The sequence below is a fragment of the Anastrepha obliqua genome, chromosome 1, assembly GCF_027943255.1.
Source record: "Anastrepha obliqua isolate idAnaObli1 chromosome 1, idAnaObli1_1.0, whole genome shotgun sequence".
NCBI classification, from domain to species: Eukaryota; Metazoa; Arthropoda; class Insecta; order Diptera; family Tephritidae; genus Anastrepha; species Anastrepha obliqua.
This window is the reverse complement of record NC_072892.1, coordinates 95,853,585-95,867,322: the sequence shown is the minus strand read 5'-3', so window position 1 is coordinate 95,867,322 and position 13,738 is coordinate 95,853,585. Positions and strand designations below refer to the sequence as shown.

At 34.1% G+C, this 13,738-nt stretch overlaps 1 protein-coding gene across 1 annotated transcript in view; it reads right to left on the bottom strand.

Annotated features, from left to right (window-relative positions):
- Positions 1-1,663: 1,663 nt before the first annotated feature.
- Positions 1,664-13,738, bottom strand: part of LOC129236075 (tachykinin-like peptides receptor 99D) — a 60,582-nt gene continuing 48,507 nt past the window's right edge. Inside the window, exons 7-9 of the mRNA XM_054870277.1 lie at positions 9,714-9,853; positions 9,403-9,471; positions 1,664-2,264 (exon numbers count right to left, since the gene is read on the bottom strand). Of these exons, the coding sequence (XP_054726252.1) occupies positions 1,891-2,264; positions 9,403-9,471; positions 9,714-9,853 (583 nt within the window). The 3' untranslated portion in view covers positions 1,664-1,890. The remainder of the gene's footprint in view (positions 2,265-9,402; positions 9,472-9,713; positions 9,854-13,738) is intronic.

The window sequence follows — 13,738 nt, the reverse complement described above, 5'->3', positions numbered from 1 at the left end:
ATATGCAGAAAACACGCAACAGCGTCGAGGAAAACTTTATAAAATGTCGACGATTTTTTTCAGCAACTCTAATTAGGTTTTATTATACAAAATATTTTCTAGAAATTTTAAATAAATTGGTATGAAAAGTTTGGCAAGTTTTCCCAATTTTTCTATAAAGGTTGAAAATGGACTTTTGTGGCTTTTATTAGAAAAAATAATAAATATAAAAGAAAAGAAAAAAAAAATGGTCAAAACTTGTCAAAGTAAAGATGAATTGAGATACAACTCGAAAAGTTTTGGAAATCCCATTAGGAAATTTGCAGTGATTACTAAGCATAGTTGAAACTATTACTACAAAAAAAAAAAAACAAAAAAAAAAAAACTGACAAAGGTGTTTTCCCAAAAAATTTTTTCAATAATTTGAGTAAAACTTTAATACTTTTTTCTCAAATAATGTGTTTTATAAATTATATTTTAATCTATTAGAAAATGAAAGAAAAATTTTAAAAATGTTAAACGGAACCAAATATATTTCATAGCGTAACTTAGAAAATTATAAAAAAATTACGAAAATGTTAAAATGACAATAGCATAATTTTCAATATTGAATAAATTGAAGAGGGCGTTTATCAAATTTTTTTTTCTAAAAATTTTCAACAAAAATAATTTTTTTAAAAAGTCTATTTTAACTTAGAAAAGGGTAAAAAAATTATGAAAATGTTGAACGGAACCGAGATATTTCATTTCCAATTTTTTTTTTTTTTTCAAAAATTGTCAACGAAAGTATTTTTTTTAAAACGTATTTACATTTTAACCTTGAAAATTAAGACAAAACTGTTAAATGTTAAAATGTCAAAGAATATACTCAACAATTTTCAATAAAAATAATTGCTTTTAAAAATTCCATAGTTTTTGGCATTGAATAAACTGAAGAGGCTGTTTCTAAAAAAGTGTTTTTCTCAAAACAATCTCAAAATCTCAAAATTTGCAAAATGTTTTCAGTTCCCTTTTTATTATACTCAAGCCTGTAAATAAACCAATGTTTGTCAAAAAATTGAAATAACAATTTCCGCAACACCGTCAAAAACAAAATTATAATAAAAAACTCAATGGGATCTTAGCAATTTAAAACTTGCACTTAATTATCCTAAACTCTAATGAACAATAAAACTGTATGCCAAACATTTTTCTAGAAATTCTACATAAAAAAGCAATGAGTATTAGGAAAAAAACAATTTTTGCCAAAATGTTGATACACTATCGTTTTCTCTTGGGGTATGCCTATCTTTGTACGAAAATTTCTCTTCATAACCTAAAAATGTTTCCTCTTGACATACTAGCCTCATTTGGTGCTAGAATTAGTGCAATAGTGCTAGGTGTAAATAAACTCTACCTCAACTCAATTGCATAGTGCTAGGTGTAAATAAACTCTACCTGTTTGTATCTCTCACAACCACAATCATGACAAACTGTGCATACTCCCCTAATGCAGAATGAGTAGCCGATCCAGTTATGAAGTATGTATCTAACTGCCAAGTAAACTTTTTCTTAACTCTATCCTATGCACTTAATTTACAGCCATGTCTTATCATCCGTTGTTGCTGAGACAAAAATGCCACGTGGAGTATTTGTGGATAGTAACGTTGTTGTTGCATTTTTTGTTTCAGTTACCGTCCCTATTGTGCTACCATTTCGCATAGGATCTTTTGCTCTGTGGTTGTTGTTATTGTTGCCGTTGCTAATGCTGTTGCTACTATTATTCAAATCAAACACTTTTGTACTACCGTTAACATTTTTGTATGCCAAGCTATCCAAACCGCTTCCGCCATAGCCCACGTCACGTTCTTCAACTGCTTTGACGCCATTACTCCTGCTCTTGCTGTTGAAGCTGCGCGTGCGATCGTACTGTCAAGATATGGCAGTTACATTTGTTGCGTCGACACTAACATCAACACCAACAACTGTAGATAGTATTGGTGGTGTGTCCGGTTGTGTGTCGGGTTTTTCTGCAGTCGCTGGCCACAATTGTCGTGGAGGAATGGCGACCTGTTGTGTGCCACCATTTCGCATGGCTCCTTTAATGGGGTCCGCTTTTATTACGAACCCATAGTGTCCTATACCCGGCGCACCGCTAAGCGAAGTCAGTGATGTAAGCTCATGACTGTTGTTGCAATTACTAATGCTGAAGCGCTGATGATATACGCCGGAGTTGTTAGAGCCAATTGGCGCAGAGTGTCGTATTGGATCTCGATGGGATAGTATTGTGGAACTGCGCAGCATGCCTGAAAGTGGATAATATGTATGTATATATCACTAAAGGAAATAAATATATGTACATAAACACCTCATACAAAGTGTGGGCGTATAAGCGGATGGATTAGGATTTGGAAGCCGCCCAACTCAATGTCTAAGATAATTTCTACGTTCTGAAGTAACAATACAAAAACCATGGAAATATTCATACAAGCCCCCTGTACATGCCTATGTTAATCTGTACAATAGTTAATAGCTTAGCACAGCTGCCAAGTACAGGCAAGCATTTATTCCCAAGTATTCCATTTAATCCAGCCAGCCCAGAGGTTCTTTTGTGCTTCAAAACAAACAAAAAAGGAAGTCCTAACGCCAAGTCGATGTCCGCAGCCACTTAGAGATAAATGTACAACACGAATGGGCAGTGGCTCAACACGTTGTCTATGTTGGTGACATAAATCTGCTTGTGACAGACATGCTGCTTGCTGGCTTTGGGTAACAGATATCGTTTGCCAATAAAGTATTCCTACAAATGTGAATAGAACGTTTTTTACGTCTTCTCGTGTAAATAAATTTATGGTTCATACATTTTTTTGTTTTTGTGATTTTTTGAAAATCTTGCTAAATAAAGGGTTTTTCGTGCTTTTGTGGCACGTAGCGCCGTCTTGTTGAAAATAAACGTTGTCTAGATCAATACCATCCAATTTCGACCATAAAAAATCGTTAATCATCGCTCGATAGCGCAATCCATTCACCGTAGCTATTCCTCCAGCTTCATTTTCGAAAGGGTAAGGTCTAATGACTCCGCCGGACTATAACTGCACCAAACAGTCACACGTTGACGATAGAGAGGCTTTTCAACAATAACTCTTGGATTTTCTGAGCCTCATATCCGACAATTTTGCTTGTTGACGAAACCACCGAGGTGGAAATGGGTCTCATCACTCAAGATGCTTTTTGGATGGAATTCCGGATCATTTTCATGCATTTCAACGACTCAATCAGCAAAGACATGACGTTGCTGATGATCGGCCGGCTTGAGTTCTTGTGTTAACTGGACTTGATAAGCCGTAAGACCCTAATCTTTATGCAAAATACCATGTAATGACGTTTGTGGAATGCCTAATTCCAAAGAATGGCGAGGAATGGACAAACCTGGGTTTTCTTCAACACTTTCGGCTACAGCAGCAATATTTTCGGCTGTTCTTGAGGGACGTGCACAGGTTTTATTCTTCACATCACTTACTTTTCCCAACAGCACGCATTTTTTCAAAAAATTCCTGTATTGCGGTCCGACAAGGTGCTTCACGATGACCCAAAAATGTTCGAGTTTTACGAACCGTCTATGCCAAATTTTCACCATTTTTATAGTGAGTTTTAATAATTTCAATGCGTTGTTTAAGCGTGTATCGTTCCATTTTTATTAATGGCGTAGTTTTCACTTGTCAAATATCAAAAAATGACGGCTTCAAAAGTGGCATCTACCGAAATAGCGGGCTATTGAAAATAACACTTGTTATTGGAAAACCTTTTACAATACATTACTTCGGGTCATACTATACGTCGATTATAATAAAAAAAAAGCTCCATACCAGAAGTAAGGATTCAAGATCTCAAAAATGGAATTCGTGAGGCTATCGAAGACATAGGGCAGCCACTTTGCAATTCGGTTATGAACAAATTTATGAAAAGGATATTGTCCTGTAAGCGTGGTCGTGGTGGTTATTTGCCTGATGTTACTTTCCACTATTAACGGAATACCTTCCTCTTCATAATGAAATAAACATCCGATCATTTATCTTAAAAAAAATAGTATTTTTCTTTGAATATCAAAATAACAACTCTTGGAAAACCCTATATATAATTCGTTACAATATTCAGTACTACTACCAGTGCGAAAAAACAGAACAGGTGACCAAAAGGGTTAAATAATTTATGGGCCCAATATAGTCTTGAATGACACAAAACGCGCTCTGCTTAACCAATAGAAACAAATGTTGGCACAATCACAGAAAATGTGTATTAGTTAGCTCTTTGAAACCATTTACGTAGGAATAATTTCAACTAAAACAATTTTAACGGTTACCATTACTGAGTCTGTAATGAAATTAAATAATTTTGGATAGCCTCGATTTTTATTTTGCCCTTCTTTTAACCCTAGATATTGTCTTTAAGTTATTTTGTATCCTTAGTCTATGCTATTTAAAAATAAACAGAATGAAAATGAAAATTAAATGAAGTGTGATATCAAGCGAAAAATTAAGAGATTTTTTACTTCAACTAATAGCTGATGGAAAGGAAGTTACCTGAAAAGTTGGCGAAATGCCGCAAATTCCAACAAGCAGCTTTTCAAGTGATTTGAAGATTAGTGGGGTGCAGTTGTTTACCATGAAGCACTAATAACACACACCTGCGAAATTTAACTTTTTTCAGATTCTAGAATGGCTGTACTTGTTTCTTGTAGTTTTTTATGCGCTGAAAACGAATCTGACCTTCAAAATACTCCATCACGTCAGGATTTTTGGTAAATGAAGCCTAAAAGGTCAAAAAATGGCCATTTTAGCCATTTTTGATCATTTTTTTTGGGATAGAAAATTTTTTTTTTCAATTTTCGATGAAAAAGTCGCATAGTACAACTCTTTAGCTTTAAAACCCATTTTTTAAATTATTGTACGACGTTATACCCAACGTATACGTAACTGAAACTGTTAATTTCAAAATGTCATAACTTTTTTTTAAAAAATCGTACAATAATTTCAAAAAATGGGTTTTAAAGCTAAAGAGTTGTACTATGCAACTTTTTCGTCGAAAATTGAAAAAAAAATTTTCTATCCCAAAAAAATGATCAAAAATGGCTAAAATGGCCATTTTTTGACCTTTTAGGCTTCATTTACCAAAAATCCTGACGTGATGGAGCATTTTGAAGGTCAGATTCGTTTTCAGCGCATAAAAAACTACAAGAAACAAGTACAGCCATTCTAGAAACTCACCCTCGCAGGACTGTGTAATTCATCTCTCGAGAGAGGTTACCCATTTCAGTGACAAATATTAAAAGCGCTGTATTGTATATATCATACATTAAAAACAAAAAAAAAATAAAAATCGAAACTTCCAGTGAATTGGGGGCTACATCTCAAAGAGAGGAATTGAAAACCCTCATATGGATGGCGCATATTAGCTATGTATATATTTTTAAGTCCAATTTAACCAGTAGAGCGATAAAACTTGCACTTTTTAAGCCAACAGGCCTACTTTTAAATTCTATCAAGATAAAGCTGCCAAGCTAAATAGAACCCATATGGTGAATGTGTGCCGCCTTTATAATTCTAAAAGACTAGCTGGATATCAACCCAGAAGCAAGATGAAATTAGTAAATTATTTTTGGCGCTATTGAAGAAAATATGGCAAAGAAAGCAACAAAAAATTTAGCAGAGTTGAAGACTGTAATACAGAACGAATAACAGGAAATTATAGGTAACTAAGACGTACATACATAGAAACTGCAATTTACTCCAAGATAAGCCGATTTCAAGCTAAGTAAACTTACGAGAGATATTGCACAATTCTGTAATTTGAGATTTTTGAAAATTTTAAGAATTCTAAATAAAAAATTTTGATTTCTTTTTGAGATTTTCAAAAATTTTAACAGAAAATTTCTCAATTTTTATAATATTGGGTAGTCGAAGAAGTCTTTTCGTATTTTGTCAATAGATGTCGTTGGAGCCATCTATCTCCAGTGCTACCAATCACATTGTGTCATATCATATGGCGTTAGAAAGGTGACATTTTAAGATTCATTTAACTAAAAAAAATTAAATTCGGAGAAGTTGAAAAAAAAGTTATAGCTGTTCAAAAATGAGTGAAAATAATGAAGAAATTCGCTATATTTTGAAATTTTTGTATAAAAAAGGGAAGAATGCCACGCAAGCCACCAATGAAATTTGTGAAGTTTACGGAGTCGATGCTGTATCAGTTCATGAAGCACAACAATGGTTCGCTCGCTTCCGTTCTGGAAATTTCGATGTGACAGATGCACCTCGCTCCGGTCGACCTATCGTTGAAAAAGTCGATGAAATTATGGAAAATATTGACCAGGACCGTTACATAAGCTGCTATGACATCGCCAAGGCACTAAACATTCATCATCAAACGGTTTTGAACCGTTTAAAAAAGGCTGGTTACAAAAAGAAGCTCGATGTTTGGGTACAACATGAATTGTCTGTGAAAAAGTTAACATCTGCGATTCTTTGCTGAAACGAAATGAAATCGAATAATTTCTGAAGCTAATAGTAACGAAAAGTGGAACAAATACGATAATAGCGTGCGAAAAAGATCATGGCGCAAGGGTGGTGAAGCTCAACAAATGGTCACAAAGCCAGGATTGACGCCTCGAAAGGTTATGCTGTGTGTTTGGTGGGATTGGAAAGGAATAATCCACTATGAGCTGCTCCAGCCTGCTCGAACGATTGATTCTACACTTTACTGTCAACAACTGATGAGATTGAAGCAAGCAATCGAAAAAAAACGGCCAGAACTGATCAGCAGAAAGGGCGTCGTCTTCCATCAGGACAACGCTAGGCCACACACATCTTTGATGACTCGGCAAAAACTGGGAAGTTTTGATGCATCCACCATATATCCCTGACCTTGTACCATCGGACTACCATTTTTTTCGGTCAATGCAGAACTCCCTTAATGGAATAAAGTTGGCTCAAGAGAAGCCTGTGAAAATTACTTGTCGCAGTTTTTCGCCGAGAAACCACACAAGTTTTACGCTGATGGAATAATGTCTCTAGAAGAAAAATGGCAAAAGGAGGTCGACCAAAATGGTGCATATTTGGTTTAATAAAGTTCATTAAAAATATAAAACAAAATGAGTTGAAGTTTGATTAGATACACGAAAAGACTTTTTCGACTACCCAATATTACTTTGCAAAAACATATTGCAAAAATACTTTCTCGACACTTTGAAATTTTCGAAGATTTTAAATAAAAAATAAAAAGTTTTTTTTCAGAATTTAAAAAGTTAAAAAAAAATTCTGAAACTCTTCTCTCCACATTGAAAATTGAGATTTTCGAAAACTTGGGAGAATTTTCATTAGGCAATTTTGTAATTTTTTGAGACAAATCTTCGAAAGCTTAAAAAATTGTTATACAAACAAGTTTTTGACAAAATTTTCCAAATTTTTAATGTTATCACTTTGTAAAAAGACATCGCTACAATATATCTTCGCATAATGAAATTTTCGAAATTTAAGTTAAAAAAAATAAATAAATTTTTTTGTTTTTTAAATTCCCAAAAAGTTTCTCAGTTTTCTAAAACTCAAAAAAAAAAATACTAAAATACTTCATCCCTCGTTGGACAATCTTAAGAGTTTTACACAAAAATTACTGAAATTTTAATTTTTGAAAAGGAAACGTCTTCGAAAATCCTAAACAAAAAGACTTCCGAAAGTTTCTCAATTTTTTAAGTTAATACTTTGTAAACAAACATTGCGAAAATATTTTCTAGACACGTTGATATTTTCGAAAATTTTAAAGATTTTTTTAAGTAATTTTAAAAACTGTAAACAGAAACATTTTCGAAAGTTTAAAAAAATGTTTCTCCATTTTTTATCTCATTACTTTGAAAATAATTTTGATTTTGATTGAGATTTAAAAAAAATTTAACAAAAAAAGTACCTTAATTTTTTATGTTATTACTTTGTAAAAAACATTGCTAAAATACTTCGCACATTGAAATTTGAAATTGTTTGTAAATTTTAAAATCTTTAAACAGCAAGATTTTTGAAAATCTTAAAAGATTTTAAAAATGTTATGTAAACAAGTTTTCTTAATTTTGGTTGTTATTATTTTGTAAAAAGACATTGCTAAAATATGTCTTTGCAACTTGCATTTGGAAACTTTCAAACATTCTAAGAATGTTGAAATTTTTTGAGAATTTTAAAAACTTTAACAAAAATACTCGAATTTTCTAAAATTTAAAAATTTCCAATAAAATTTAATAAAATATATACAAAAATTTTCGGAATCTTTAAACTCTCCTACTCTTTTTATATTTAGTTAAAATCTTGTTTATCATAGCAACATTTTATTAACAAGAGAAAACATAAAAGACAATTGATAGGATACTTTCTAGGCAAACTGTACCAACTTAGAGCAAATAGTAATACTCACACATACATAAATAAAATGTTTATTTTGTTGATGGTAATTCATATTGTAAAACTTTGTCTACGTGCAAATTCTATGTAGGAGTTGTCCTAAGCCGCTTTGACGAGAGATAAATAAAAGTTGACAGCTAGTCCACAAGAGGAAGTTATGGGCTGTTAACACAAATCGTAGATGCAGTTAAATTTCTAAAATTAAGCTAAACAAGTTTAAATGACAGGCATTTATTTGAGAATTAACTTCGACTTCTACGACTGCCTCATTTCACTATATAATTAGTATCTATCAATTTTGTGTCGCTTATTTTCGAAATTTTCACAACTTCCAAAGTTTTTATGTCCTGTAATCCATAACAAAATGTGATGATAATTTGTATGAGCTTGCACATTAATCTTCTAATGCACCGTTAGATAAGGTATTTTAACTTCTCAAGCAATGGTAGCAATAGTATTGACGAGTTTAGTTATATAGCTAGAAGAGGAATGGATGAGTGATACGTTGACCGAAGATAGGATTGCACTAGTTTTGGCCAGCGCATCGGCATGCTCATTCTCTTGTATTGCTTTCTATCAATGATTTTACACTTATTTGAGAATCATATCAATCTTTTCCCCTATTTTTAACATTCATGTCAGCTTTCGCATCAAAATAACTTCAAGATTTGAGGGAAGACTGATTTCGTACTTCTTGGTGCATATCACCAAGTCTGCCTAGTTTGGGTTGCCATTCTGCCCCAAGAAAGTGATCAAATTATGAAATTAATTTTACAGCAATTTTTCCCTACGACTAATTTGGCATTCAGCTCTGATTCTTAGTACTCAATAGGCTAATAATAGATTTGATATTTGGCATGCATTTACAAAGCCATAACTGTAATCGACGCACACTCCTCTTAAATTATAAAAAGTAGCATTTTAAAATCATAGCTTAAGATAACATTAAAATAGCGTTCACATTAAAATTTAATAATAGTTTTTATACGTATCTTTGCTCACTTACCATAGTGTGAAGCTACGCGCCGGTTTTTCGGCGAGCTCGGGCATGTGTACAAAAATGATCGTTGCGTATCTGGAAGAGACACATAAAAAGATGAATTGACTGGGAAATGTACAACTGGGGATGAGAGAATACAGAACCAAGTGGTCGAACGGAAGAAAATCAGACAAAATTGTTGAATAAATGGCGTGGAATGAAAAATGCATGAAGAGGGGAAGAATCGAGTGTTTTTCAGTTATGCAAAATTAATTGGAGAATTTCAATTATCAGCTACATTACACACACGCGAAGCCTATTAGCGACAGTTCACTTACCATTACGTTTGATGCGATTATGATCTGGCGAACCGGAACATGAGTATCTCGATGTCATATTATCACGACGATTCAATGTTTCAGCGCCGATATGCACGAAGGGGCACCAGCGGAAGAACAACTTGAAGCCATAACGGAATCTGTGCAAATAGAGGAGAAAAATAAAAAAAATCAATACCGAAAAATACATACATATATAGATATACCTATAAGCATGTGTGTATGTAAATATGTAGGTGTGAGCATATAAGGGACAGCTGAAATTTAGAACTATACATAGAAAACTGCTGCACGTGTAAATGTAGCTGTACTTAATATTTGCCAAGTGTGCCCTATTACTTGTGTCTGTGTATTTGAATGTGTGTGTGGGCGTGTGCATGTGTGAATACTGTGTATTTCATGGCAAGCCATTGCAATCACTCTACGCAAATCTTTGAGCACCAGCCACTTATGTGCATCACAACTTGGCGCAACAGCTTGCAACTGCAGGTGACAGCACTGCAATTAATTCAAGTTGCCGCCTTTGCGGCTTTTGTTCGTAACAGCGGAAGTGCGCATTTTCTCGCTAAATTCAACTGCAAGCACATAAACCCCACACTCGATGCACTTTGACTGCTCCATAGAGTGCAAGCAATTGGTGGGGCGTTTGAGTGTTAGTTAGTCGGATTGGCATTGAGCACCAGCCGAATGCGTCTTCGAATGCACGCATCTAATGGATAGCGAGCTACATACACTCATATATACATAGACGTTGTGGTTGCGTTTAAATAAATTTCACAAACTTAATGTTCATGGTTGTGAATAAATGTCATTATGAACACCCTAACTACTTTTGGATTGAAAAGTACGCTTTTGTGCTACTAAATTGCACTGTACCCACTTACCCATTGAACATTCAGGGAATTTCTGTTTAAATAGATTTTAGAAAATGGTACCACTCGTTGCGGCTTATTCCTACGCGATAAAAGCATATTTTCGGTGAAATTTGATTAATGCAATGGAGTCGCGCTAAGTAAGCAGGCACGTGATGAATTAGTTGAGCGTAGGAATAATGCCGCGAGCGCAAACAGTGCACTCGCATACATATACAAATTTATGCTAAATATCTATAGTACCAACACCATGGATGTGTATAGAGAAGGTAGCCTACGGAAATTCTGAAGCTGCTTCAATTTAAATTTTGCTACACAAATTTGAATATCCGAATTTTGGGTATTTTAATTACTTAGTGCCCATTCAAAGTTTGAGTACTTTTATTGGAAAAGTTTATGAGTACTGCGTGTGCTTTCCAGTAACGAAGTTTTTCATTAACATTAAATACATTTGCAACAAAATAGAAGTAATAAATGGAAATTCTGTAAATTAGCCATCGGTTAGTCATACGAGTAGTTGTTCAACTTCAAAGTTAAATTCAGCCGGAAGGGACAGAAAAACCTATTGTATACTGGATGGTACGAGGTGTGGCTACTAAATAATGAAACAGATGCTGTAAAACATAGACAACAATTATTATGGTACATGGACTAATTTTGTTTTGACAATTTTTTAATTTTTTATTTAATTTTAGTAAATTTTATGAAAATATAGTTAATTCCTCTACAAAAACCACATAAATCCAAATTAGAAAAAAATATTAAAAAAAAAAAAATGCAAAAAGTGTGCTTCAAAATTTCAAACTTTTAAATCAGAGTCTTTAAACAATTTTCAAGTATGCAGCAAATTAAAAAAAAAAAATTAATAAAATCTTCAGTAATATTTCCCACTTTTTAATCAGAATCTTCAGAAAACCGTCGAGTATGCTGTTCTAAAGTAAATAAAAATAAATACAAGTTTCAAACTTTGTGCAAATTTAAAAAAAAACAATAACTTTTCATGGTTTTAATCAGAATTTTCAAACCAATTTCGAGTGTGCAGGTTTAAAGAAAATTTAATATGAATCCAGGTTTCAAACTTTGCGCAAATTAAGAAAAAAAAAATTTCATCAAACTTTCAAGGTTTTTAGTCAGAGTTTTCAAAAACATTTTGAGTATTCAGCTTTATTTTTTTGAAAATTTTATTTAAACCTTTTTTTGGCAGTGTTGGGAGTTCATTATTATTGTAATGGGATTTGGCACCTCGAGTTGGAAAGTCAATTGGGGGCACAAGACCATGAGTTCTGGCGTTTCTCTGAGCCTAACTTTCTCCATAAATTATAGTATTGCTACTTTATTGCATTTCCTCTGATGAAATATGTTTATCCAGCTGTTTGTGCCGCTTATGCATCAATGCTGGGCATGCCCTCAGCACGGTTTCTTCTTCCGCCCTACAGAAACTGCAAGTTCGAATGGAGTATATTCCCAGGTTCGTAAGAAGGTAATTCAATCTACAATGCCCCGTTAGAGTTCTATAATAATTCTAAAATTATTCTTATTTAATTCCAATACATCCTTTAAATCGATTTAGGTTGAAATTGCCAATTGCAAATCATTGATAGGGACTGCGAGTAGTAGATTGTAGATTGTAGTAGTAGATTGTCCCAGTATGATCTTCTTTGCCTTTCTTCTATTTTCTGAACAAGAGAAAATAAGTTATCTTTCCTATGACACAAAATGTGTGGGTCTATAAATAGAGAGGACGCCGCTTTCCTGGTCCCTTCCCAGAAATGGAATCCATAGAATACGTACTTGGCTGTTTTGGCTTAAGATATGGAATTTATCGAGCTGGAAGGATATTACGTTAGGTTAAGTTAGGTTGAAGGGGTTGTTCACTACATGACACAATCATATCTGGTTGTGATGCCTCTTGGGGAACTTATCTTTATCTCTCCTAAAACCAGTGCGCACTTTTCAAGCATATTAGAAGATTCCACTTTTCTACAGTATTGAGACTTTCCAATTCATTAAAAAAAGTGACTACCCAGCGCCATTAAGTGGGTCTAAACAAACAAGTTCTAACAATTTTACATTCTCTTCCTTGAGTTTAATCTTTTGGTTTCTGAATAGTATTTAATACTTTTTTTTGTGAACATTTCATTAAATTTTTCTTTGATTTCTTCATTTTTTTTACTTTAGTTAGTGTTTGGTCACATTATATGCGCCCTTTTTGACCGCATCCTTTGATCCGCCCCTGCACATGATTGGTCATATTATGAGCGCCCTTTTGACCGCATCACTTGATCCGCCCCTGCATTGCATTCCCGCAACCTTGAACATCAGGTGATTAAAGGGTACCAACCTTGAACATTAGGTGATTAAAGGGGACCAAATTAGAATTAGAACCTTTAGAATTAAGTATATGTGTATGTATATAAGCAAGCCTACATTAAAAATAAAACAGTACACTTTTGGAGTTCATTGAATTCAAACCGTTTTTCTCAGCATTGCCGCCGGACAAACAAACGAGTTTGTCTGTACATTTTCTGGCGCCCAACGTGGGGCACGATATATAGTGTGTCTTAATTTTTAGTGGCAATCGCTGATAACGGAGTAAATATCGGTTCAGCAATTACATTTTTCGCAACCGTGGATTATTGTCAACTTCTGCTGTTTGGCATACAACTTAAGTTTTACTGCAGTGATTCACCAACCACCAAATATTTTTCGGCTCAGCATTTTCATCGTTTTGTTATTTCGCAATTCACACATCCATACCTTTTCGCAAAATTTATTTGGTGAATCATGTCGCTGGAAGAAGTCAAGCAGCAGCGCTTACTAACCCGGAAAAACATGTCCCGCATAAGGACAATAGTGGAGACAAGCGAAAGTAAAACTGGAAAAATACTTTCGCCCATCGAACTCAAGTGTCGACTCGGAATTTTAGATTCCTATTTTAAGCAAGGATTGGGCTATCAAACGCAAATCGAGAAGCTCGATCCAGAAGACAATGGTCGGGGTGACCTGGAAGACCTCTACGTCACCATCCGTTCAAACATCCAAATGCAGCTCGGTGAAGATGAACACAACTCAACGTTCCGTGAATCAACAGCAGCAATTCCTGTCTCGCATTCAAAAATACCAGCATTAAAGCTACCCGTATTCTGTGGAAGG